At 38.3% G+C, this 27,828-nt stretch overlaps 1 protein-coding gene across 3 annotated transcripts in view; it reads right to left on the bottom strand.

Moving 5' to 3' along the window:
• The window catches only part of LOC135775983 (protein spire homolog 2), a 105,496-nt gene that overhangs the window by 11,065 nt on the left and 66,603 nt on the right, over positions 1 to 27,828 (bottom strand). For 2 of the 3 annotated variants that reach the window (XM_065286603.2, XM_065286602.2), the window contains 7 exons: positions 17,435 to 17,497; positions 16,992 to 17,159; positions 16,818 to 16,898; positions 16,331 to 16,457; positions 16,148 to 16,224; positions 16,002 to 16,050; positions 39 to 103 (listed from right to left, as the gene is read on the bottom strand). In XM_065286603.2, coding sequence (XP_065142675.1) covers positions 39 to 103; positions 16,002 to 16,050; positions 16,148 to 16,224; positions 16,331 to 16,457; positions 16,818 to 16,898; positions 16,992 to 17,159; positions 17,435 to 17,497 — 630 coding nt within the window. The remainder of the gene's footprint in view (positions 1 to 38; positions 104 to 16,001; positions 16,051 to 16,147; positions 16,225 to 16,330; positions 16,458 to 16,817; positions 16,899 to 16,991; positions 17,160 to 17,434; positions 17,498 to 27,828) is intronic. The other variant, XM_065286604.2, reaches the window with a different exon arrangement.

Genomic DNA, 27,828 nt, shown 5'->3' with positions numbered 1-27,828 from the left:
TATTGCTTTTCAAAGAAAATCAAAACATTATAACGCACCACTTTGAGATCCCTGTTGCTAGCGAAAGATCTGGTACGACGCTTTCTAGGGCAGTCTTTTAAGTCTGGAATTCAACAGGACAACATGTAAATACAAAAGCTCTTATCCAGTTACATGCAACAGATATTTGGGGGGAATTTTAGATTTTTTTTACAGGTTTAATGAGATTCTGAGCAGCCACAGAGGTCCAGATGTCACGGGATCCATTCTGTTTACATGGCCATTTTGGCAGGCGACAACAGCCGTGAGCAACTTAGAAATGATTAGAGACATAGACCTGTACATAGCATAACTTAAAGGTGACAGAGAATGAAAAAAACATTTACACCTTGTGTAAGTTAAATAACGATAGTCTACCTGCATTCACAAATATACGAAAAGTGCTAGACATTCTGAACATCTCGGTTTCATAGAAATTCCTCCTTTAGAAATGGTCGTCAAAAAATGGCCCAATCTGAACAATGGAAACATGTTACGCTAAATGCATCTCACTGCCCCCCACTCTCATTCAATTCCCTCCTCTTCAAAATAATTTGCATACATCCGGCCTCTCGCATTCAACGGAAAGTAAATTGCAGCAGTGTTGGAGAGGTTCCAGGCGAAATGGCGAGTCACGTTCTGAGGTGTGCTCTTCTATCTGTAAAATTTTGGTTTGTCCGTGGTCTGAAGATGGCGAAGTCTACATTCTTTTTTGCAAAGGCAGCCAATCAGTGTCAAGTGCTTGCATTTCATAATAAAGTTGCCAGTTAAGCCCTAAGGGATGCCAAATAGGTGCAAAACCACACGTTTAAAATCCCCCACCCTATAGCTTTCTGAGAGATGTTTTTAGGAAGCTTCTAAAGGCATTACAGACCAAACCAAAATTTTGTTGTTTATGTGTCACATCACAGAACAAGGATAAATACCCTGTCAATCATTCTGTCACCTTTAATGGATAATAGATCATAATAGAACATAATAGATCATTATAAGGACACAGCAATGCCTCTGAGAGACGAGGGGCACTTATCATCTAAATCCTGTTTTTTTACTATCTTATTCCTATCTTATTCCTATCTATATAATATAACTTTTTAGTTTATCTTAGGAATACTTTACCTTGACGATTACGGAATTGTATTACTAAGCAAAATGATTTTAGCACTAGTAACACCCAGTGTTAGCATATAGCCCGCTAGCATCACCAGTCGGTGCCGGCTAAAGCTAGCATTTCTTACAGTCTGTTTACTGTAAACCTGCCTTCTTTGGCGATCTAATGGCGGATTTATCGGATGTATGCTTTTCTGCCCACACCAGATCGGGAAGCTGTGGAGGAGGTACTGCCCGGCCTTTGCAGAGTCAGCGTGTCTCACATCACCCTGGCCCCAGACGTGCCTGCGAACGTCTGGGGCCAGGGTAATGTGAGGCACGCTGACTTTGGCGTGCTTAGAGCAATATTTGTAAATATCACAAAAAAATAAATGATTAAAATAACTTAATAAAATCTCTTTGTCACCAAGTTGATTTGAGTTGGACAAACCAAAATAAATGACTAAAAAATAAACAGATATTTTTGTGTAAAATATACAGATATTATTTAGTTGTATACATCAAATAAAAGTAGTATTTAACTAACAGATTATTTCTAATAGATATCCTTAATATTTGTTGTAAATTTGAATCAATATATTTGAAAATGACACATTTATATATTTTAGTTTTTAAAAGTTTCAAGCCTAACTTTAACTATGATTTACTCAATATTTTTGGTGAAACATTTATTACATTGTATGTTGGCAAAAAAATTAAGTAAATCAGATGTTAATTAAAAAAAAAAAAAAAAATCACAAAGCCAACGCTTTTTTAATCAGAAGCAGAAGAAACTGCGTCTCTTGCAGGAAGACAAACAACCCCAAAAATCCTCAAGAATCCTGGTAAGTGTTGAGTTTATTAGTATTTACACTTGTCTTTAATGAAATATTTGATGTGTCCTTGCATAAACAACTTAAGGTGTATTTATCTGAATACTTTCGGAGCCATACTTAAACTGGATACAAATACCCGCGTCTTGTGTAGGACAACTCACTGTTTCTGACACCACACCGGATGTTCGCATTAAATAGCGTGAGTTTAGTCAGACAAAGTTTACTTCCAGATGTAAAATATGCATTTACAGCATATTTTACATGTTAATTGTTAAATATTTGAGACAGATATGTTATTTAATGTTAAACTAAGTGGCGCTCTGTGGCAACGTCCAGAGTCACAGCGTACAGCCGTTTAAATAAAGTTATCTTTGTTGCAGGTACAAGTGCTGGTGGTCAACCTGTCTGGGTTAAAGAGGTGATTCTGCATGCTGTGAATTTGAGAGACCTCTCAGAGTTTATTCAGCTGATTGTTTTTGTAACATGTTATTTTATTGAAAATGGCAAACATTGTACGTGTACAAATTGCTTTGTTAATCATTGATAATTGATGGTTCAGTAAATGAAATAAATGTATAACATTAACCCTCTGGGGTCTAAGGGGTTTTTAGGGCCCTGGAGAAGTTTTGACCTGCCCTGACATTTGTGCTTTTTTCAGTTGCTTAAAAACATAATAATGGCAAAAGTCTCATAACACTGTGTTCAGCACAAACTGGGCTACTATATTATATGATTAACATGTATATACATTAGTGTTGTTTTTGGCGGCCTGTTTTAATTTTAGTTTTAGTCTAGTCTTTGTGTCAAGCTGACATTTTAGTTTTTATTAGTTTTAGTCAGTTCATACTCTTTTTAGTCTAGTCAAGTTTTAGTCGACTAAAAGTCTGGGCATTTTAGTCTTATTTTAGTCAGAATTATCCTTGAATATTTTTGTCTAGTTTTAGTCGACGAAAACTGGTGACATTTTTAGTCTAGTTTTAGTCAATGAAAATTGTATTTTAGTCTCTTTTTAGTAATGGAATTCTATTTAAACCAGTCAATATAGTATAAGTACCTAGCAGTAGTATAGACAAAACCAAAATTTTCTTTTAGCCAAACCCATAAAAAAAAAGTTATCTTGTTATATTATACCTTATAGATATAAGAATACATCCATTTCAGACATTGAAGATGCTCTGATTGGAATTTACTTGATTTGAAGCTATATATTTTACTTAATTTTATTTAACCTCTGAGTGAGTGACTTGACTGTAGGTAAAGAGTCTACATTAAAGTCTACATAATCAAAACAGAGTAGTCTAAGCAGAAACACACACACAGGGCCACTGCTGGTCAGATGGGTGCCATAAGCTGACTTTTACGGTGGTGCCACCTTTAGTTAAAAAACAACAACAAAATCACAACTATAGTAGGCTGTGTGTGAGAATAGCACTTTATTAAAATGCTATAGCACTTTATTAAAATGCTATTGTTATCATTTATAATTGTATTTTGACAGCAACACAAACTACAATTATACAAATATGCAATATAGTATATCTGTATTTGTGTAGCTAATGGCACTATAATGTGACAAAGCTAATTTTACGTGTCAGTATAAATCCAAGCAGTTTTGGAGAATTACTAAATATCTTTCTTGTAAATAAATTAAAAGCCAGCTTTAAGAAACATCAGATGTCTATTAACAAAAGCAAAAGTTTGTATGTATGGTTATGTTCTAAATAATCCAGCTGTTTGATTGATTTAACACTCAAGCATTCAGTTAAGCAAGTTTAGTTAATTCAAATAATAAATAAGGACACAGACCCTTGTTGTTAGCATATAAGTTATAAAACAACGTCTTTAGCATATATATATATATATATATATATATTTACCTTGCTTCAAAACACAACGCAGCACATGTCATTTAAACGATTGAAGATGCAAACTGGTACATTGTTATATTATTTAAATCACACAGATAAGTTTGCGGTGCCAGCAGTCAACGCTATACATATTAACAGGCTTGTGAACTCACCTGAAAACGATGCACAGGTTTCATTTTGGACTTTTCATTTCCATTTGAAGACTTGATGCGGCAGTGTATTCGCGGGCGCAGCTGGCCATCAAACGTGACGTGTCGCGTGTTACTGCGCAAACGCATTGCGTATGATATCAAAGCATCGCGAGAACAGACTGCTCTGCATGCTTTCTAATCGCTCTCGCGGTATGTTTACGCATTTTTGCGGATCGATTTGCAGAGCGCCATTGAACACACATGATCATTTGCAGTCAGGTGGCGCCGTGGCGGGGTGCCAGGAGGTGGCTAGACGAAATAACGTTATAACATTTCGTCTCGTCTCGTTTTGGTCAACGAAAATGAAGACACATTTTAGCATAGTTTTTATTTAGTAAACCACTTTTAGTCTCGTTTTTATTCGTCAACAATATTGTATTATACATTTTATTATAGTTTTCGTCACATGACCAGCATTTACGTTACGTCTCGTCTCGTTTTCGTCACGTGATAAAGGTTCGTTGACGAGGATATTTCGTCATACTTTTCGTTGACGAAAGCAACACTAATGTACATGTTTGTATTTTTGAGAGAAAAATGTTTATGCTGGAAGCTCTTGAATAATCTGTGATTGACAGCTGAAGAACAAAACAATTGCATAATGAGCTGCATAATGAGCCTTTAGGCAGGAATGTGAAGACGCCATTATTGTTACGTGTTTGTTTGTCTGGAGATTTAGGCGCGAGTAAACAGTTATGAGATGTGTGCAATCGCATCTTTTATAATGATACCACAAAGCGCTTCAAATATGAGGCATTGTGTGTTTGTGTGTGCGTTTGGACGTCGATCGAGTCACACTCGCGTCTGGAGATAACTTTAGTTACAGTCACGAGTAAACAAGTAGATGTCATGTTTCCAGCACTCGGATTAAAACTCAACACAGCAGTAAATGGCTGCAGAGACGGAATGTCCATTGACTGTGGGGTTGACTGATGAATATGGATGATCTCTGCTCTTCTCTTCAATGGAGCGGGGCGTGGCTCATTATAGATAATGAAGCAACAGAAGAAAGACGGTACATCTCTCTCTTCTAATACAGTTAACAACGAATTACTATATTTGTTTTCGATTTCACTTGCATCTTCCAAAAGCAGACATTCCAAGCATTATGTAGACATTTATCTTTTGTTTCTATGACAAATATTCGTTAAGTTACAGTTCATTTTTCTGACGTGTTTCTGAAAGGACTTCACTGAGGGAGAGAGAACAAAATGCAAATCATGTTTATTTTCTTAATTTTGCGAAAAGCACAACATGCTGTTTTTATTGGGAGTGGATAGAAAAAAACTAGACAATTTAACGTTTTAAATGATGTATAAATCATATCTGTATGTTCAAAATCAGCAGAGTTATCGAAGTCTCTTTGGGGAGTGATTGAAAAACAAAGAGTTTGCAGCGCCCGCGCCGCAGCGGACCCCAGATTGTTAAGTAAATAAAACTAATTTATTTTAGTTAAATAATATTCACAAAATTTTCAGCTACATCTAAGTAACATTTTTAAATGCATCAACTCAATTTTTAGTAGACTTTGCTTAAAAATATTAAAGCAAATCAATAAAAAATTCTGATTCCATCTCCTCAATTTAATTTGTGATAGGAAATTAATGTAATTATTGAAATTTACTCGATTTTACAGATTTCAAATGTACTCAATTTTTTTTAAGTGTAAAAATGCTTTACCAAAAATATTGAGTAGATCATAGTAATAGTTTTTACAGTGTACTTAGCCCCTAAGCTCTGGAATGATTTACCAAATAATGTTCGAGTATCAGACACAGTCGATCAATTTAAAGTTAAACTTAAGACATTCTTCTTTAACAAAGCATTCACATAAAATGTCCAGTAAATGTACTTATCCCGCAATAGTTAGTTTGTCTAGAACAAAGCACTCACATACCTCATATGGGTAATATACTTATGCCGCAATAGGTAGCCTGTCTGGAACAGAGCGGATTTTAAACCACAATACTGTATTACATGCCAACGGCCCCTACGCTAATAGAATTCTGTTTTTCTCTCCCTGTCTTGTCCTCGACCCCGAGGACAATGAGACAAACAGACCCAGTTCCTGCTGCTGTGAAGGTCATCACACCACTGATCTACTGGCTGTCCTTCAATGTGATGCCCAGTCGATGCGTGACCAACGACTACCAGTTTAATCCGCTTACCCACTTCCTATCCCTACCGTGTTTATATATTAGGGCTGGACCAGAATATTTGAATATTTGTTCCGCTAATAGTGTTGTAAATAACATTCAGTTTCTTGCAAAAACTAATTGATTTGCTTCACAAGATGTCAATATGTCACACGGAGTTATGGGGGATTACTTTTGTATTGGATATATATGCTTTAGCTCTTAAAGTGTGCGGATCAGTTGACTTGCATGACAGAGCACTGGGGTTTCTGCAAAATATCTTCTTTATTGTTTTACTGATGAAAAAAACATATTGGATGGTGTAAGTGTTATAAATAAACTTGATTTTGAAAGTATGCTACCGTTTAATTACAGTTTGTTGAACTTCGTTCATTTATTTTCGTTGTTTTATTTAAATAGCCTATTCAATTCAATTCAATTTTATTTATATAGCACTTTTCACAAAAGTCAATTGTTTCAAAGCAGCTTTACATAAATAGAAGCAGTGAAAAGCACAGAAAAACGACAGATAGCACAACAAAATACATGATAGCATGAGCAGTTAAATTTGCTGCGGCTATGACTCAATATTATAAGTGCACGTATTACTAAAGCAACGTCTAGAAGAGGAAGCTAGGTAAAGCCCAAAAAGGCTGCCTCCCCGGGGTGAAAAACCCCCTAGGAGAAAAAAACCTGGGCTTTTATCCGAGGAAAAATAAGTCCTAGGAGGGAAAAACCCTTGGGAGAACGGATAAGGAGATTTAGCAGAGATTAAGCTGTTCTGCCGGTGATCGTTGGTCAGGCATCAGCTGGGCATCACGTTGAAGGACGGCCAGTAGATCAGAGGTGTGCCGACTTTCACATCAACCGGGACTGGGTCTGTTTGTCTCGTTGTCCTCGGGTCGAGGACGAGACAGGAAGAGAAAAACAAAATCGTATTAGCGTAGCGGCCGTTCATATGTATTGAAGTGTCACACAGTGATGTGGTTTAACTCAGCTTAGTTCCAGACAGACTAACTATTGCGGCATAATTATATTATCCACAGTTGAGGATTTAGCAAATTGGGGGCCCAATGCGAGGGTATATATGGTAAATAAGGGTCACCTTCCGATCTTTAAGAGAAAATGAAACCTGACAACCCGTTTGACTAAGGCCTAAAGCCCCACTGTCGTCGTTAATGCAGGTTCAGTGGCAAACGGGTCTATATTGTATACAATTTACAGGACCAGGAGAAAACTCCAAAAACATCGCAACCCGACCATACGTGCTAACCCGTTTGACTAAGGCCGGAAGCCCCACTGTTGTCGTTAATACAGGTTCAGTGGCAAACGGGTATGTATGGCATACTATTCACAAGACACACGAAAGCGCGAAAAACGCAACCCGACCATACGTGCCAACCCGTTTGACTAAGGCTGGAGGCCCCACTGTCGTCGTTAATGCAGGTTCAGTGGCAAACGGGTCTGTATGGCATACTATTCACAAGACTTACGATAGCGCCAAAATCGCAACCCGACCATACGTGCCAACCCGTTTGACTAAGGCTGGAGGCCCCACTGTCGTCGTTAATGCAGGATCAGTGGCAAACTGGTCTGTATGGCATACTATTCACAAGACTTACAATAGCGCCAAAATCGCAACCCGACCATATGTGCCAACCCGTTTGACTAAGGCCGGAAGCCCCACTGTCGTCGTTAACTCTTTCCCCACCATTGACGAGATATCTCGTCAATTAAGAGAAAACGCTTCCCCGCCAATGACGAGATTTTCCGTCTTTCCGCAATACCGCTATTATCCACCAGGTGGCGCCCTTCCGCAACTTTTTAAAACCGGAAGTATTGCCCTATGGCAAGCGGCTGCATGTCCGTGTCTGTTTTAAAGATCGCTCTGAATTGGATCTCTATGAAAAGTCCGTCATAAAAATTTTATTATCTCTGCTTTTTGCTCAAAATATGGGGTTTTTGCAAAAACCTACCCATATTCAAAAGCTGATTGCAAAAGAACCACTAAAGGTAGGATGAAACGGATTTTTTTGTTTGAAAGTTTGTTTTTTTGTCTTTCATTTGGTATATTGTATGTTTATATATTTAAAGAAGAACATTTTCTGGAAGGCATTAAACTTTGGTGAAAATCATGAAAAACGCTGGCGCTGGCTGGCAACTTTTTTTAAAAATGCTGGCGGTGAAAGAGTTAATGCAGGTTCAGTGGCAAACGGTGGCAAACTATTTAATGCAATTCATTTTAAGTGTTCATGCAGAAAAGGTTTTTATTTATTTATTTGGTTGGTCTGTGTTATGACCGTGAGTGCTTTGTTCCGTGAAAATAACTATTGCGAGTTAAGAACCTTTACTAGACAAATTACGCAAATGCTTTGTTGAAGAGAAAAGTTTTAAGTCTAGATTTAAAATGATCGACTGTGTCTGATTCTCGGACATCGGTTGATAAATCATTCCAGAGCTTAGGGGCTAAGTAGGAAAAGGATCTTCCACTTTTAGACACTTTTGATAGTCTAGGGATAATCAATAGACCAGAATTTTGCGACCGTAGTGTGCATGATGGATTGTATTCTGATAGTAATTCTCTAAGATATGAGGGTGCTAAGCCATTTAAAGCTTTGTAGGTGATTAGTGATATTTTAAATTGGATGCGATATTTAACTGGTAGCCAGTCTAAAGAAGCCAGAATTGGGCTTATGTGGTCATACTTCTTAGATCGAGTAAGTACCCTTGCAGAAGCGTTTTGAACTAGCTGAAGCTTGTTGACCTGATTTGAATGGCATCCCCCGAGTAGCTAGTTACAATAGTCTATTCTAGAGGTCATAAAAGCATGAATAAGCTTCTCTGTGGCAGATGTAGACAGTATATGGCGTATTTTTGAGATATTTCTAAGATGGAAGAATGCTGTGCGGCAGACGTTGGCGATATGACTATCAAAGGATAAGTTGCTGTCGAACATCACACCTAAGTTCCTAACCGTGGAAGATGGCACCACAGTACAGCCATCTATATGCAATTTGTAATCTGACATATTATGTTTGTAGCGAATTGGTTCAATAATAAGTATCTCTGTCTTATTGGAGTTGAGCTTAAGTTATGTGCCATCCAGTCACTAACATCGCCAATGCAGTCTTTTAGCTTAGAAAACGTGTGTGTGTTTCGCTGGGATGTGAGGAGATGTAAAGCTGGGTATCATCCGCATAGCAGTGAAAACTTATGTTATGTTTCCTGATAATGTCTCCTAGGGGTAACATGTATAACGAGAACAGGATAGGACCTAAAACTGATCCCTGCGGTACACCGTATTTACCCAGGGAGTGATATGACTCTTCCTCATTTACATAAACAAAGTGATAGCGATTGGTTAGATATGACCTAAACCAGGCTAGCGCCTGACACTGATACCAACATAGTTTTCTAGGCTATTGAGTAAGATTGTATGATCTATTGTGACAAAGGCTGCACTAAGGTCTAGTAATATAAGAATTGAGATTTCACCACGATCGGATGTTAATAGGAGGTCATTTGTAACTCTAAGCAACGCTGTCTCTGTGCTATGATGGGTCCTGAATCCTGATTGGAACTTTTCATATGTACTATTATTTGTCAAGAATGTGCGTAACTGGCTTGCCACTACCTTTTCTAATATTTTCGAAAGAAAAGGGAGATTTGAGATTGGTCTAAAGTTATTAAGTTCTCCTTGGTCAAGCTGTGGTTTTTTTAATCAGCGGTTTAATAACTGCTAGTTTGAAAGCTGTTGGAACGTATCCTATTTCTAACGATAAGTTAAAGATATTTAGAACCGGGGTTGACACTACAGGGAATCCCTATTTAAGTAGTTTTGTGGGAACGGGGTCTAATATACAGGACGATGATTTGGATGATGTGACTAGTTTAGAGAGCTCATCTATTGTAGTAGGTTTACATGAATCAAGATGTTCGTATGGTAGTCTAGTGTTAAGTGAACTAATGGGTAGAGTGGTGGCTGCCTGGGTAGCTACGATGTTTTCCCTAATAGCCGAAATTTTGTTAGAAAAGAAGTTCATGAAGTCGTTACTATTGTGTTGAAGTTTACTATTGGTTTCTGTTTGTTCTTTGTTTCTAGTCAGTTTTGCAACTGTGCTAAAGAGGAAACGAGGGTTATTATGATTCTCATTTATAAGCTTGCTAAGATATGTAGATCTGGCTGTTTTAATAGCCTGTCTGTAGTGTTTAACACTCTGTTTCCATGCTGCACGCCATACTTCTAACTTTGTGCTTCTATAATTTCTTTCCATTTTTCTAGCTGCCTTTTTAAGGGCTGAGGTGGGATGGTCATACCATGGAGCTGGCGGTTTTTCTTTGAATCTCTTTTTTCGAATGGGAGCAACGGCATCCAATGTGTTAGAACAGACATTGTTTAGGTTTTCCATTACAATATCTAGATCGTCACAGTTATCTGCTACATGTTTCATCTGGGACAGGTCTGGAAGAGTGCTAATAAAGCTATCTTTAGTGGTGGAAATTATTGTTCTGGCAGCATGTTGTGGATTGAGTGATCCTATCTAGAAGTACAGTGTATGACACAAGGTAATGGTCAGAAACTGCATCACTCTATTTCGACGTCATTAATATTGAGTCCGAGTGACAGAATTAAGTCTAATGTGTGCTTACGAGTATGCGTTGGCCCTGTCACGTTTTGTCTAATATTGAGAGAATTTAGAACATCTATAAACGCACGTCCTAATGCGTCTTTTGGGTTATCCACATGGACATTAAAATCACCAACAATAAGAGCTTTATCTACAGTGACTACAAGCTCAGATAGGAAATCTGCTATTTCTTTAAGGAAATCTGCATGGTGGCCCGGTGGTCTATAGCAGTGGTTCTCAAACTTTTTTGGCTGAAGTACCCCTTTTTATGATTTTTTCAAGCCAAGTACCCCTTAACCAGTCAACAACATTTGATTTTGAGATACAGCCAAATGAGAGTGAGACGGTTATTATATCTGATGCCCCAGAGCAGGTTTATTGCTTATCAGTATTCATCACGAAACTGGTGGTATTTTTGAGGCTCTGGTTTGTTTTTTCTTTTTAGCATCCTCTTTTAAGAAGCCACCTCTCATAACTTTTATTATTTCACGCAGACCCTGCTCCTGATTTTGGATTCAGGTCTCAATAAATACTGTTAATGATCTCAGTACTGAACATATATCAGGGGTCTCCAACCTTTTTTATCGGAGAGCTACTTTCTAAAAAATAAAAGTGGTCGAGAGCTACTTGTGTCACCTTATACCTAAATTAGTGTTAATAATTAATATACCTAAAACAGCCAGTGCAAGCATTTTTTTTATTTTTCACAAAATTGTAATACCTTCCAGAAAATGCTTTTCTTTAAACATAAACATACTGTTGAGATTACACCACACATACAATACATCAAATGAAAGAACAGATCCTTTTAAAAAACAAAAAAACTTTCATGTTGTCTTTATTTATACTTTTTATCACCTCTTATATGGGTAGGATTCGTCCAAAAATACCACATTTTGAATAAAAAAATAAATTATTAAAGATCAGATTTAGAAAGATGATCCAAACATAGAGTATTTACTGCTTTTGGATTCATAATAGGGATGTGCATGTATGTCACGTATGGCTCTCTGGTATCTCTTGACATTTGATGTTTAAATATGAGATGATATTGAACTTGTGACGACTGTATTTTCGTTTTATCAAAAATGAATCCGAAAATGACGGCATCCATTTTAACCATAGTGCCTCGACTCGAGATGTGCGCGGATCGTCCGGTTGCCGCTTCATAGCGTTGCGCGGATCGTCCGCGCCGACTTATCTTTTTGAATCATACATGTTTATTACTGATGTCATATGATACGCCGGTTTACACAGCTCAACGCGACGTCAAACACGTACCCAGTCTTTACCACAGGCGCTTGTAACCAGACATCCAAATGCGCCATAACCACAGAAAATAAATAAACCCACGAGCGAGCTACCTTCAATTAAGACGCGAGCTACCTGTAGGAATTTGTGTGGAATACAGCTGCTTTCCCAAGGTTATTACGGAAGATTTAATGAGGTACATTTAAATAAAACTCTAACATATTTACAACACTGACAGATGTCACTTGAATATATATATATATATATATATATATATATATATATATATATATATATATATATATATATATATATATATATATACATATACATATATATATATATATATATACACGCACAACAACACCACAAAAGAAAGTAAACTTTAAGTATGAAATGATAACAGGAGCCGACTCCGTGTATCTCCGTTGCTGAAGCTGCTGAACTGAAACCTTGTGCATGCGCCAGACAAGGTCAACAGGTTGAACTCGCACATGCATTTTGTAGAATGTGCTTTAAATTTATGATTTTTTTAATGCATCTTTGTGTAGTCCTAATGTCATATAAAAATACTATCATCATGAATTACTGATTTTATTAATTTATTCCTAAATGTCAGTTTCCACTTTCTCTCACGTACCCCCTGCAGTACCCCAAGGTACCCCTAGGGGTACGCGTACCCCCATTTGAGAACCACTGGTCTATAGATTGTCGCTAAGGCAAAAGAAAGCTGTTTGTGCTTACGATCAGTTATTTCCATATTTAACAACATTAGTTCAAATGATTTAAATTTTAGCTCAGATTTTTGGTTTACTTTAAAAATTGTGTTGTATATTGTAGCTACACCACCCCCTCTCCCCTTTAATCGAGGTTCGTGTTTATAATAATAGTCTTGTGGGGTGGATTCATTTAAACTAATGTAGTCGTCTGCTTTAAGCCAGGTTTCTGTTAAACAGAGTGCATCTAAGTTTTGGTCTGTAATTATTTCATTGACAATAGGTTCTTTATTGGCAAGCGATCTAATGTTAAGAAGGCCGAATTTTAACATTCGAGATTCCTCTGTTAATGTATTGTTTTCTAATTTTATATTAATCAGATTTGTACCTGATGTAACAAGCGGTGCCCTGTATTTATTTGTTCCGGGAACAGATACAGTTGAAATGTGCTGATATTTCGGTAAGATTGACTCGAAGTGCTGGGATATAAGTGGTCTTGACATATCACGGCAGCTAACAGATGGACGGTTAAGCCGATCCGTCTGTTTCCTGACCTGGGCCCTGGATAGTCAGACTATATCAGAATTAAGACTATTGATCAGATTTCTAGTGAGTATAGCACTTCCTTCCGATGACGGATGAAGGCCATCTCGGGTTAGGAGGAATGGTCTTCCCCAGAAATGCTTCCAATTGTCTATAAACCCTACGTTATGCTGAGGGCACCACTTTGACATCCATCCATTGAGAGACACTAATCTACTATGTGTTTCATCTCCCCGGTAGGCGGGGAGGGGACCAGAGCATATAACATTGTCTGACATTGTTTTTGCAATTTCACACATCTCCTTAATAGTATCTTTGGTGATTTCCGACTGGCGGAGCCTGGTGTCATTCGTGCCGGCGTGAAAAACAATCTTAGAAAACTTCCGCTTAGCATTAGCCAGCACTTTAAGTTTGGATCTAGTGTCAGACGTTCTGGCTCCCGGTATACAGTCGACTATGGTGTTTGGTGCCTCAATGTTAGTGTTCCTGAGTATAGAATCTCCAATGACCAGGGCACTTTTAAAAGGTGTTTCAGCTGGTGTACTCCTTAGGGGATCGAATCTGTTAGAAATTGCCGTAACGTTATGGGTCTTAGAAGGACGCCTTATATGACTATGCTGCCTGACAGTCACCCAGTTTGACCGCCGACTTGACTCTGATGTCGGAACCGAGCCATGTGTATTTTGATAAACACTATGCGCGCTCGATACAGTATTTGTAATATTTACATTAGCATCTGATGTCGGAACCGAGCCATTAGTCTTTTCGCTCTATAGATTATTTGCAACAGTAACATTAGCGGTTTTGCTATCCTCAACTAGCGTTCGGATGCGCGATTCTAGTTCAGCAACCTTCTCAGTTAACCTTAATACTTCAATACACTTAGTGCATGTAAACCCCTCTATGCTAACAGCAGAAGCTAAACTATACATGTGGCAAGTAGTACATGTTACAATAACAAGCGGAGTCTTACCGCTTTCATGCTGGGCGATGGCGTCTTCGTTTACCCGAACGCGGTCCCCGGAGCTGCATCGCGTGGGCTGTTCGGTTGTGAAACGCCTCGGTCGCCTGCGAACGTCTGGGGCCAGGGTGATGTGGGGCTTGCTGAATCTGCGAAGCTTCCCGATCGCTTTCATGTTGGGCGATGGCGTCTCCGTTCAGTCGTTCACGGTCCGTGAAGCTGCATCGCGTGGAATGCTCGTTTGTTGCGCGCCTCGTTCGCTTGTGGACGTCGGAAGGCAGGGTGAAGTGGGCGCTGTACCTCGCGTTGGATCTGCTAAAACCGGGAAACAACTCCTCCACAGCTTCCCGCTCAGGTGAGGACAGGTCAGAAAAGCATATCTCAGATGAATCCGCCATTAGATCGGGAAATGCTAGCTTCAGCCTCCACCATTTGTGGATGCTAGCGGGCTATATGCTAACACTGGGTGTTTATTAGTGATAAATAGTTTCACGTGGTAGTACTGCTCAATAATCATCACGGTAAAGTATTCCTATGTAAAACTAATAAGTTAAATTATATAAATAGGAATAAGATGGTAAAAAAAGGATTTTATATGATGAACTCGACGGAGCTACGATGCACGATCTGTTCAGCGTGACGTCACAAACCGGATGTCGTCAGATCATCAGGTCAAACCCAAAAGAAAATAATTGACTACAAGCCATTGAATTATTCGAAAATAATGCACACCTACCCTTTACGTTGTTAGTAATTACTGTGCTGCTAATTTCTGATACAGGAGTGTTTGTTTGTTAGAAAAATGTTAGGCTACCTTATTAAAAGTATTGCTCGTTTTGATCGTGTTTTGTTTCACTAATGCTGTTCTCGCAGGACGCGTGACAGGCACGCCGCTTCCGGCTTGCGCTGTTCTGTAGTATTTTTAGTTTATTAATTCTAAACGTGTCACATGTCCATATTGCACAAAAAAAAAAACACACTACACTCCCTTGGATCCGCAGCAACACATCCTCCACATAATAAAAATGTAGACAGACAGACGGACACACATGCATAGACACACACACACACAGATTCCTGCCTTTATTAAAGAGAAAAATATGTTCAGCCCCTCTTTCCGAAGCTTCGAATATTCGATTTGATTTCTACTAGAGCTTCGAGGCTCAAAAAAAAATGATATTCGGAACAGCCCTATTTTATATATATATATATATATATATATATATATATATATATATATATTAATCTCTCCCAAGGATTTTTGTGCTTCTAGGAGTTTTTCCCAATGGGTTTTCTCCTAGGGGGTTTTTCGTCCCCAGGAGAGTCAGTCAACTTTGGCTTAACTTAGCACTTTACTGTATACTTTACATTATTACTACGCTCGCTTGTACGGATTATCCTTAGCTGCTATATTCTACTTCTTATATTATCTATTGATTTTCTGTGTTTTCACCTACATCTACTCATGTAAAGCTGCTTTGAAACAATGAACAATTGTGAAAAGCGCTATATAAATAAAATTTAATTTAATTGAATTGAATAATGCCCCCTTATACAACATGTATAGCAGCTGTCCATCATGTTAAAATAGTAAGGTTTGTAAGGTCTCTAAACAGTTTGATATTAAATTATGGTTCAAACACTATCAAAGCCATTGCTACAGCCACTCTAGCGCTCTCCTTATTGCCTGCCAAAATGGGGGAGTTAGACTGTGTGACTTCAACCACAGGAGCTCTTCAGATTCTCTACTGCATCCAGCTCTCACCTGTATTGGCGGTTTTGTGCCGATGAGGATTTCCTGAATTTTGAGCTTCCTACAAAATAAGACATAAGGTCTTGGCTATAAATTGCCAGGTCACTTGTTGCTAGTTTGCATTTGTCAAAATGCTACAATAAATCTAGAACTTGTACATTTAAATACTCTTTCTGTTGAGCTGGCTTCATATGAAAGGTATTCTCATCTTCTTCATTAATAGTCAAGTCTTTTGCTGCTTGGAGTAAACATCAACAGCATTAACATAATTGCTCAAGAAAATTTGTCACTCTTTTGCAAACAAATTAGACCGCGGTGTTTGAAGAAAGAGACTTGTGTACATTTATAGGGCTGCCTTCTGTTGTGTGTCAGGCGCTTCCAGTGGTTGGTAGAGCGAATCTCCTGCATAAGCAATTCATGCAGACAGGTTAGCTCTTCGGGCTTTGATCCAATCTTGCGCTCAGAGGCCTGAAGGAAAACACGGGATAAAAATAAAACAAATTAGTCAAACAATGAAACTCTTACTTCAAGTAAACCGATCTTTAACAATCCAGTTTAATTTGGAAACGTGTGGGATTTCTTAGTAAATCAGAGGAAAATTCAAAGAGTGACAGTCTCTATGTATATGGGAGGATATTGAATGGAGGATTCAGATAAAAGTTAAAAGCAATACATAAAAAAATATTCCAAACTTTTTTGGGAGAAAAATACACTGGTATTTAATTTTGCAAATAATTGTTTAAAAATAAAAATGGTCATAAAACTTGGCTTGACATGAAGTTATAAATATATAGAGCCTAATATACTTATAAATGGCAAATATTTTACCGGTCGCAGTTTTGGCTGTGAGCGGATGGATTCTAAGAGGGTATGGTAAGGGTCTTGCTTTTTTGGGCCATTATTAACGCTCTGTAAATGAAACAATATATAGAAAGCTATATGATTAAAATACACGGACATGACACCAAAAGTAAATGAGTAACAGACTCCCTGAACACATACCTGAACTTTACGAAGTGTGTATCTCCTATACTGGATGTCTAGCAGAAGCTGCTTAAATGCAGTGGTCTCCACTGGCAATGGACATTTGGTTACATTCAGGCTCTTTGCTAATGGCCGCAGCTCTACACCCCTTCTCAGTTCATCCACTAGATCCTTCCATTCAGATCCCTACAGTGTGCCATCAATATTTTAATTGTAAAATTAACCCTTGTGAAAAGGTCAATAAAAAAATTAAATGCATGAGAATGAAACCATTTCTCTCCCAACTGAGACTTTTATGCATGACTTCGTGCTTACTTCCACATGTGACATTTATCATGTGGCACATTATTAGTTTATTAATCATAATCGGTGTAAGACTGTGCATGTTAACACACTCAATGACCTCAAACTTAATTGTATGGTCATCAACTTATAAAAAGCACTTTACATTTTAAACTTACCCAATCTGCTGTCATGTCTGCAACTAGCTTGGTCTCTGATTCAATAAAAAGTTTCTGGAGACTCTTATAGGATTAGAGGAAAAAGAAACCGGATCTGTTATATCAATGAGCAAAAAGGACCCAACATTTACTTGAAAAATCACTTAAAGGGTGTGGGTGGTGATGGTGCAGTGGATAAGACCCAAGCCTTTGGTGTGAAAGACCCGGGTTCAAATCCACTGTGACACACCATTGTGTCCCTGAGCAAGACACTTAACCCCTAGTTGCTCCATACATATATGGCAATTGTAAGTCGCTTTGGATAAAAAGCGTCAGCTAAATGAATAAATGTAAAGGTGCTGTGTGTAGATTTTAGCAGCGTCTAGTGGTGAGACTGCGAATTGCAACCAACAGCCCAGTCGCTCACCCCACCTTTTGAAACACAGAAGCAATGGCATCTGCTAGGGATGTGCATCTCTGAGGCGGTTTACACTTGGCATTAACATGCGTTTTCGTTGATCGGATCACAAGTGGACGACGTCAGTGCCAGGTGTAAACGGTGTTTAAAAAGTTTTGAACGCGTCCACTTTCGACCACATCCAGAGGTAGTCGAAACCACTTTCGATCGGATCGCTTTTGGAGTTGCAGAACGCAAATGTGGTTGAATGTGTTCAAACAGCCACACGCGACCGCCTTCTCTCCACCCATTTATCTAATCTGATGTATTAAACACACGTTTTACGTAATTTTTTTACTTCTGGCGTCAGGCCCGGTACTAGGCTTGCTGGACTGGGGGGGCAGTCAGGATTTTTGGGTGGGCAGCCATTTCTCGACTAAAATGATTCATACACTAAAATTATGGATGTTTCAATCCAATATTACTTTGCATGTGTTATAATAAAAAGCAATTTATATGTCATTTTGAACGTTCACATTTTAAAAGTAGATGCAATTAGATTAATGATTTATAATGTTATAATGATTACACTAGTTTGACACATTTCAGGCAAGCAGGTGATATAAATATAAAGCTGTACATATAGCTATATTTTATTAATGTTTACACTGCATTTAATCTATTATTTTACTTATAGATAAATTAAAGCCATTCTTATACCTACCCTACCCAACATATGCCTTTATTCTAAATAAACACTTGTTAGGAACTTTATTTCCACTTCTCAAACATTTTCTTCATGTAAAATAATGTATTTTCAATGTGATAAGCTGTATTGTCATTAATTCCTGACCCTATCATTGCTGCTGCAGCAACCTCATATATCACAACAAAGCACAATGCTTTAAATAATATATTGTTGCATCATGTAAGCAATTTGACATGCATGACAAATTCGTCAAAGGTTATACTGTTTGCCTATAACAGCACCAGACAAAAGCACAAGCCCTAAAATACTGAAGTGTGATTTGCGACGAGACCAAAGATAAATCACACTGCTTTGTTTATAACACAGCAAATTAGATATTATAATACAACGCAACATTATAAAATACAACGTTTTACCTTAAGATGACCTTGCGGAGTGAAAGCTCCTCTTGAACTTAAAAGTCTGTAGATTTTTGCGTGTGAAGTTTTTCTCAAACGTGAGCTGAATGAGCTGATGAATGACGATGACAAAACTGATTTGATTTTAAAACTGCACTGCACACGATGCTCAGCTGTTACAATACTGTATATTTACTGTATAACCATCTTATATCATTTTTATTTACTATATAGTATGCCACAACCAAACTGCATATTCTAATTTTAATAAACAGAACTACGTCTAAAACAAACACATTAAATGCTGCTAGAGACTTGCCATTGGCTGTTGTATTTGCATGAATAAATAATGAGGTGAGTCTAAGAAAGGATAAGGGGCTATTTTGGGCATGTTTTACTATAAAAAAAGTTTTAATTTAATATGTGTTGGGTTATTACGTTTATGTAATACTAAATTGCATTGTTTTTGATATATATTTTAAAGATGCGTTTTTTTTAGTTACCGTCATAGAGAACAGTAGTACTTTTCCTGTGACTTAAATACTGCTGAAAAGACCACTAAGGTTTGAATAAGCTAATCAGACGGTAGTGGGCGGGAGCTGTAAACGCTAGCGCTTGCCTAAAGAAGATGTTTTTGTGTAAAGAGACTCCGTTATTTTAAGGTTGGTTGGACATTTTTGGGGGGGCACAAGGAAAATCTGGGGGGGGCACAAGGAAAATCTGGGGGGGCAATGCCCCCCCAGCCCCCCTGTAGACCCGGCCCTGTCTGGCGTGAACATACGGTGAACAGCGCTATTTTTAGCCTTTCATTGATAAAACTACTGCGGGTGTTCTCCGTAGTTTCGTTTTGAAAGCGTGAAAGTTGTGCGTTCCTATTTCATCAATTGCGCTGAAAATTCAGAGAAAGCTCCAACATATAAACGTACAAAACAGTGCAGCATGTATACTTGCTAAACAAGCAGCGGACTCCAACCTAATTGTAGGGGCTAAATCTTTACTTACAGCCCGCGGTGATTGCTAGACTGGGCACTTTGTTGACGCGCATTTGTTGTCCATACATTTGAAAAGAAGTTCATTGCTTATTCACGGTTGATACTTTATTCTCATCATATTGTTCCAATAATCCATAAAAGTACACATACACCCATTAATAATGTCCAAACACACAATAAGTGCCAAGGTTACCCAATGTAACACACTTTCAGAAATATATCAAAAGCGGTCAAAAAGCTATGTGTGCTCCCCCTCCGTCAAGCAACACCTGGTCCTATATTGTGTGAACCCAGTTAGGTTAGAGCAACACCTATTGTCCCAATTAAAAACAAACAATAAAACATAAAACCAGATGGCTCCAACATCCTGACCCCTAATTGTGATGGCTAACAGTCAAACAATTCCATTACATAACAAGGGAGGAGCCATAAAGAGGGCATCACAATATACAAGATTTACCTCACACATAAGCACAACACAGGTTTAAACATGTAACAAGCGTTCAAACAATGAAGTTTAAATGGCCAATCTATGATTCTTGCAGCAGACAGAGTTTTGGTACAGGCCTTTCAATAGTGTTTGTCTTTGTCTGCAGATGTACTGATCGCGCAAGCCCCCTTTTATCACAAAAGGCCTCCAAGACTTTTCCAAGCGGCCAAGAACCTCGTGGGGCAGCAGGGTCCATGATGATCACAATATCTCCAGTTTTAAGATTATTCCTCCTTTGATTCCATTTCTGTCGTTCTTGTAATAAAGGCAAATATTCACATATCCATCTCTTCCAGAAGAGATCTGAGATATACTGGACCTGTTTCCATCTGCGTCTACTGTACAGATCATGTTGCTGAAACAGTCCAGGTGGTAAAGATGGATTTCCTTTCATGAGCAAAATATGGTTAGGAGACCGGGGTTCGAGATCATTTGGATCGTCAAACAGTTTGGTGATGGGTCGATCGTTTAAGATGGCTTCAGCCTCACACATGACTGTATGAAGTCCATCATCGTCCAGCCTTTGCTGACGAAGCACTGCGTTAAGGATTCTCCTCACCATGCGGATCACACGCTCCCAAACACCGCCAAAATGTGACCCTGCTGGAGGATTGAAGCTCCACTTAATTCCCCCCTGTCGTAGCATTCCTTCTATCTGTGCCTGATTTAAATTTTCCAGTGATTCCCTTAGCTCTCTCTCTGTTCCTATAAAGTTGGTCCCATTATCAGATTGAATATGAGAAACGTGACCCCTTCTGCATACAAATCGCCTCGGCACATTTATACATGCGTCTGTATTCCAAGGAGGTAGCTACTTCTAAATGGACTGCTCTGCTGGACAAACAGGTAAAAATCACACCGTAGCGTTTGACTGTACCCCGTCCTCTTTTCACATCTATCGGTCCAAAGTAGTCGACCCCCACGTTGGTAAATGGTGGAGGATTGGGAAGGATCCTTTCCTTTGGCAAATCTGCCATTTTCTGTTCCATCATCTTAGCATTGTGTCTTCTACAGAAACAACATTCCGTTATGATTTTCCTCACAGCTGCATTAGCACCAGTAATCCAATACAGTCTCCTCAATGTGGCAACACATGACTACGGCCACTGTGACAGAGTCTTTACAGTGGATACAGTGGATTTTAGGAAAGCATAACAAGCCCGTTACAGATGGGGAAATAGTGCATGGATGCTGCGTGAAACATTTTTAGATGGAAAAGACAGACATGAAGTGAGGAAAATAATATTTAAAATGTTAGCTGGAAATGACAAAGCAATTTCTCCCACTAAAGTTATCAGTCAGATTAATGTATGCAAGTTAACATAAATGTAATGTGATTTTTTTTTTAAACTAGGAAGATTATGCTTCCATCTTTAAGTTAAATTCAGTTTAACCTCATTTATTTCATTTGAGCTTATTTAATTTTTACTGTTCCTTTAAGTCTATAAAAATGTAAGAAAATCCAAATGAATTAAGAGAGATTATTCAGAATACATGATAACATTACATTTTGTTCAATAAAAGCAAATATTTACACTAATTTCTTTAGTCTGGTGAAAGCCATCAATTTATGTTTTTACGTGCAGTACATAATTGTCCGGACCTTGGCTTGGAGGAGGGTTCATTTCTGGACCTCAAGCTATTTTAATTGAAGACCCCTGCCTTAAACGTTGCAGCACAGTCAAACACCACTCATATAGTTTTCTTCCTTGGGTGGTGTACCCCATGGTGTGGGTTATACCACACATTGCTGTTGCCACCACTCAGCTGCTGGGTAGGTACCTCCTCTGTGAATCCTTTGGCAACCATATCGCTGATACATGAACTGTACTCCTTAAAAAAAGAGCTCATTTTTCAGAAATGTCCTCCTTAAACTAAGTGCCCTTTGCTTTGCAACAGAGAAGTTGTTAGGCAGAGACAATTCTTTCTTCCTGAAGGGCAAATTCAGGCAATAGTGGCCGTGCTCAAGAATTGAAGACCTTTTCATAATTTCCATGAATTTGATGTCTTCTCTTGAAAGTCCTTTTTCCTCTGTGGCGCTTTCATTAAAGTCATGGTTATACTGGTTGTTTAGCATTTCTTCCAAATTACACACAGAAATCCTATTAACCATGGCTGTCATACACTCTGTACCGGGACTGTTGTTTCCTTGCAATGGGCCATTAATAACCCAGCCTAAGGCTGTCCTCAAGGCGTATGGACCATCTCCACTGCTGTTAACAACCTCCCAGGGCTCCAGCATTTTTGGATGCATTGCTTCCAATTAGCAGGTCCACGTTAGCCTTTATGCTAGGGATTGTAATCTTTGCTAGGTATAGCCACTTCACCAAATCTCCCTCAGTCAATATATTGTCTGCATTTACAGGCATTTTGCATTGTGTAAGAGTTTCTGGAAGACTATAAAAGAGGTGTTCGATCCCAGAAACCTCCAAGCCTGAGATTGAGTAAGCTGGTACCACTCTTTCTTGCCCCATGGTTTGTAAGAGAAAATGTGAACGTCTCCCCACGAGCATAAGCTGCTCTGAGCAGAATGTGGCCGAGCTTCCAGGATCAAGGAATGCATATGTTTGAATTATTTTATCTCCTTTAATGGACTTAACTTGGCTGGCAAGATGGGAAGCAAACAACGATCTCCTCCAGTGCCTGTCTGACCACATGTTTTTTGAAATGCTATTGGCGCTTGGGCCCCTGATTCATTTAAGGTCTCAATAGACACATTGGCAGTCTCTCTCCTATTGATGTGCAGTAAAGTAGGGTGTCTTTGCCCACAAGTGCTACAAATCTGTTCACAGTTCCGACTCCTGTGCCCGGAGCGTAGGCAGCCAAAGCAAAGTTCTTAATCCTTGAGAAAACTCAACTTGTCTTTGTGTCTCATCTGTTTGAACTGTTGACAATACTCCAAGGAGTGACCTTGAGTGCAATATACACTACCTTGAATCACTAATGAATCACGTTCTTGTGGTGCATTCCTCCATTCGCTTTCATTTTCCATTGATTCAATGGGTGCAGTAGTTGTTGCAAAGCGGTTTCCTCTAAATCTATTTCCTTGATGTAACTTTGGTCTATTAATGACCTTAGATCCAGTTATTCCAGATGCTAAGTCGCTAATGTCGCCATACAAAGGATCAGATAGTATTCTGACATGTCTTTCTATCATTTCACCAGATCTACGAACGAGGCTCTACGTTCGGTTGTGTCTGATGTGTCAAATGCTAGAGTTCTCCATCGCTCTCTGAGCTTAAATGGCAATTTCCCAATAACTGCCCTGATGTTGCTTGGCATATCCAATTCCTGCATGTACTCTAACTCCTCCATCATATTTCAACAGCTACGCAGAAAAAGAAAATAAGCCTGCAGAGCACCAACGTCCTCAGTCTTTATAATAGGCCAGGTCAGAGCCCTTTCCATGTATGCAGCAGCTATTTTGTACTTACAGCCAAAATGTTCTTGTAGCAGCTGTTTTGCTTTAGCATAGCCATACTCAGGTGTCATGTGAAGGCAGCTACGGACCAGCTCCCTTGGCTGACCCCTAGTGAACTGCTCAAGGTAGTATAGACAGTCACTGTTAACTGCCTTCTCCTGCACTCCTTGTTCAAATGCTCCCATAAAGGATATATATTGCAGCGGATCTCCATCGAATAAAGGAATATCTCTAACTGGCAATGATGATAAACATTGTTGTTGGACAAGAGCTGATGTAATGTCATTTTGCCTTTGCATAACTGTAAGGAGGACTTCCGACTGCCTCATGTCTGTTGATTGAGTATTAAATTCCTGAATCTGAATCTTCACTTTCCAGTGTATAATGGCTTTGTCTTTTTGGAGATGTCCACTCTTTAGGTCTAGTTACAAGATTTTGGTTAACTACCTGTGGCATCCTTATAGTTGGTAATGGGTTGTTAGCTGGCGGTACTGTAGGATTGAAAATATAGGGATTTGTAATATTAAAAATATAGGAATTTATTACTTCGTCACCATTTGTCACAACCCCCATTTCCATACTGTACCATCTGCATTCCTGTGCTTACCATCTGCATTCCTGTGCTTACAAAGACTATTGTTACAGCTGTTTGTTCAATACAGTGGGGGTTAAAGGTGTGGTCTTCTGATTGGTCAGTTTGAATGTATCATGTTAGGTTTGGTCACATGGTCAAGGGATAGAGAATAAAGGTCTTGGTTTTCATGAGCTCTGGGCTTTTGCCTTTTGGCATTTGCCATTTGCTTTCTGCCCTCTGCTTTTCTTCTTTACCTGAGTTCTTGGGTTTAGGCCTTTAGGCCAAGATTCCAGTTCTTAATGGTGATTCTGTTTCTTCTAAACTTTCTTTCTTTCTCTGTTCTCTATCTTAGCAGGTAATATCTCACATACATTGGAAACAGTCAATTGTTTGTATTAAGTACCATTTCATGCATTTATAGTGTAACCATTTCAATTGTAACTTTAAGTCAGTACTGTTATTAAACCTTTTCATTTACAAATCTGTTGTTTAGTTTTGATTTAGTGTTAATACTTAAACGCTACATATTGCAATTCAATATATTTATATTCTAGCAATGCTCTCCCACATATTTTGCTATTATAACTGCACTTATTTCCGTCGTTGGTATAGGTTGCAGAAGGGTGAAAATTGACCAGAAATACACAGTTTTATAACATCTTACTGTTAACATTTCTCAGTCATTTCAGCGTTCCTACAGACTGAACCACTGTAGTGAATCCACCCTTACAGTTTTGGTGCCGAAACCCGGGATCCCTTGCAGTGAGTTTTCTGAGTTTTACTTTGTTTGATCAACTAAATGAGGACTTTATCACAGTTTATCCTGTGAATGTGTTAAAGGCCTTCTGACCACACAGTGGGTAAGTCTGTTTTTCATTGTTTCATGGCATGGTTAATGAAATCTCCATTTGCATGAATTGTATGAAACAGAAATAAGAAGGACCTTAAATATCCTATCTGTTGTACAGTTAGAGATTATTTCAGATTATCTCCTCAGGGATGGAAGGGATTAATTTAAGTAAGGATATATTGTTTGCTTTATGGAGCGAGAAAGTTGAACCTACACTTTCTAAATTATATAAAAAGGGTTTGAATTACAATGCTACCACTGATGATATTCTTACATGGTGGCTCACAGTTGGTAGTGAACAAAGAAAATCCAAACATGCTGAAACAATTGAGGCTTTGAATTTCATGACGTGCAAACAGCTACGTAAAAATAATGGAATTTTTGAGTCAATCCTGAATGATAAAGGTGATGAATTAAGAACCAAAAACGCTGAATTACAAAAGTCAGAGGCAAAGATCCGAAATCTTCAAACTCAGATAGATCAACTATCATCTGAGCAGTTAGCCCTGGCTAAACAGTGTGAGAAGTATAAAGACATTATTGCAGATGTAAGGGCTAAACTAATAGTGCGAGAGACTAAGTATCCTCAAATGCTTAACAGCGATGGGACTAAAAAAGATGCTACTTGTACTAAAGAGAATGTATATTCCAGAACCCAGAAAAGTGTTCCTATCTCAGTGATTGGGGTGATGCATCAACATGCTGAACCGCATGGTGTAAATGAAGCATTAGAGAGTCACAGACCTCCTGAAGCTCCAGTAGAACCAAGCTACAAACCCGGTGGCAAAATTAACAGGCTTTGTAGTTCCTGTCATAAAATAGGCCATACAGAGGAGAAATGCTGGTCACTGGGCAGGGGCAGACCTCCACCTTATTATTTGAAATGTAGGAAATCACTTTCTAAGGGCAGATGTAAACAATCTGGTTTTGCTGGTAAAACTCTTTCTGAGTTGACTGCATTGTTCATGCAAGGACTCCAGCTGTTAACCTCACTTGCTAGTGGCTTAGCAGCCAGTTAGCATGTGTTTAACATTCTCATTGATGATCCTGTTAGCATTTTCTGATTTGTAATTGCTTGTAATGCATTGTTGTTTCTATAGAACACAAATTCTAGTTGTTTGTTGTACTATATGTACACATAGGCTAATGAAGTTAATTTCTTAAAACACTTGACCGTTTCCACTGTAAGTGTTTGACAAAACATTTAAGTTAGAGGTTGTTGAAGCTACATGTATTCTAGACCAGTCGTCTTGTGTTAATGGATTAACTTTTGCTCTTGAAATTGTCTACCAGTTTCAAGTTGTATGTGTTTCTATGTTGAAAGATTTGTCTCCTAAGTGGTAAACTCTGCTATTCCTTGTATAGCTGCAGTAAGACCCTAAAGAGGAGCACAAAAATGCCATGTGGCTACATTGTGTTATTTAATTGCATTAATGAAAATGTTTTACCTCACAACAGGATCCAGTAGCACTTTTACCATGCTTCCTAACTAAAAATATGGGTGTGAGAAGATTTACAGAGCCAGATTACAATCTCATACTTATAATATCAAACTGGCTCCCTGTTTTAACAACAGGACCAAATTTGCATCACAATTTTATCTTCCTCACATTTATTGCAGCATGGTATTCACACATAGCCTCAGTTAAATTCAATCCCATAGCAAACAAAATTTGCTTCACATCAGTTATTATTTTAAACTTTCTGATGTCAAGCATCTGTTTGGTTTCTTTTCAAAAAGTTTGATTAGTTTTATGTCTCAAGTATTGAAATTTGATAAAGAGTTTTTTATGTTTAATAATTTCATTAATTTTGCTATTATTTTGACATTTAATTTGCTTTTTATGTAAGACATTTAAAACTATCATGTTCTTTGTTTTTATTTTTGTTCATTTCATTTATAATGGTTATACTGGAAAACTAAGATCTTTAAATATCATGTGGTTACACTGAATATATTGTTGTTATTGCTTCTTATGACAAAGTGGTTTGTTAAAACTAACATTGGTTAAGTTTAAAAAGAAGCATTTCATTTACATGTTTCTAAAACCAATGCAAGAGCTTTTATTAGTTTTTCTTTTATTCTCACCTTGACCATGTTTTAATGTATTTGACAGGGATTTAAGGCTGAAGACCAATCTGACCATTTAAAAGTTGAGTAACAAATGCCATATGCTTTGCTGTTTGTTGTGCCATTTGCTTAAATCACAGAATTCCTGCTGTTTTACATCTTGGGTGTTGCCTCAAAGAGAAGGACAAAAGTGAAGTCCCCCTTCAGGGCCTGTTCTTGTGAAAGTGTGAAGTATCGATGGAAATCTGCATAACTATGAAAGGTGCAATTCCATTCGATGAAGCCTTTCATGCAGGGCTGTAAGGAGAAGGATCTCTTCAAGACTCATCAGCAACAAGTTTGGACAATATGTCTGAAGATGACAACTGCACACAATTGAAAGCATAATCTTATGAACTATGTCACCATGGGTCTTCTTACGTGTGGCCCACGGTGCCAAGGGCGGATTTGTAGGATTGAAAATATAGGGATTTGTAATATTAAAAATATAGGAATTTATTACTTCGTCACCAT

Source organism: Paramisgurnus dabryanus, chromosome 21, assembly GCF_030506205.2.
Source record: "Paramisgurnus dabryanus chromosome 21, PD_genome_1.1, whole genome shotgun sequence".
NCBI lineage: Eukaryota > Metazoa > Chordata > Actinopteri > Cypriniformes > Cobitidae > Paramisgurnus > Paramisgurnus dabryanus.
This window is presented reverse-complemented; position numbering and strand designations above follow the sequence as displayed.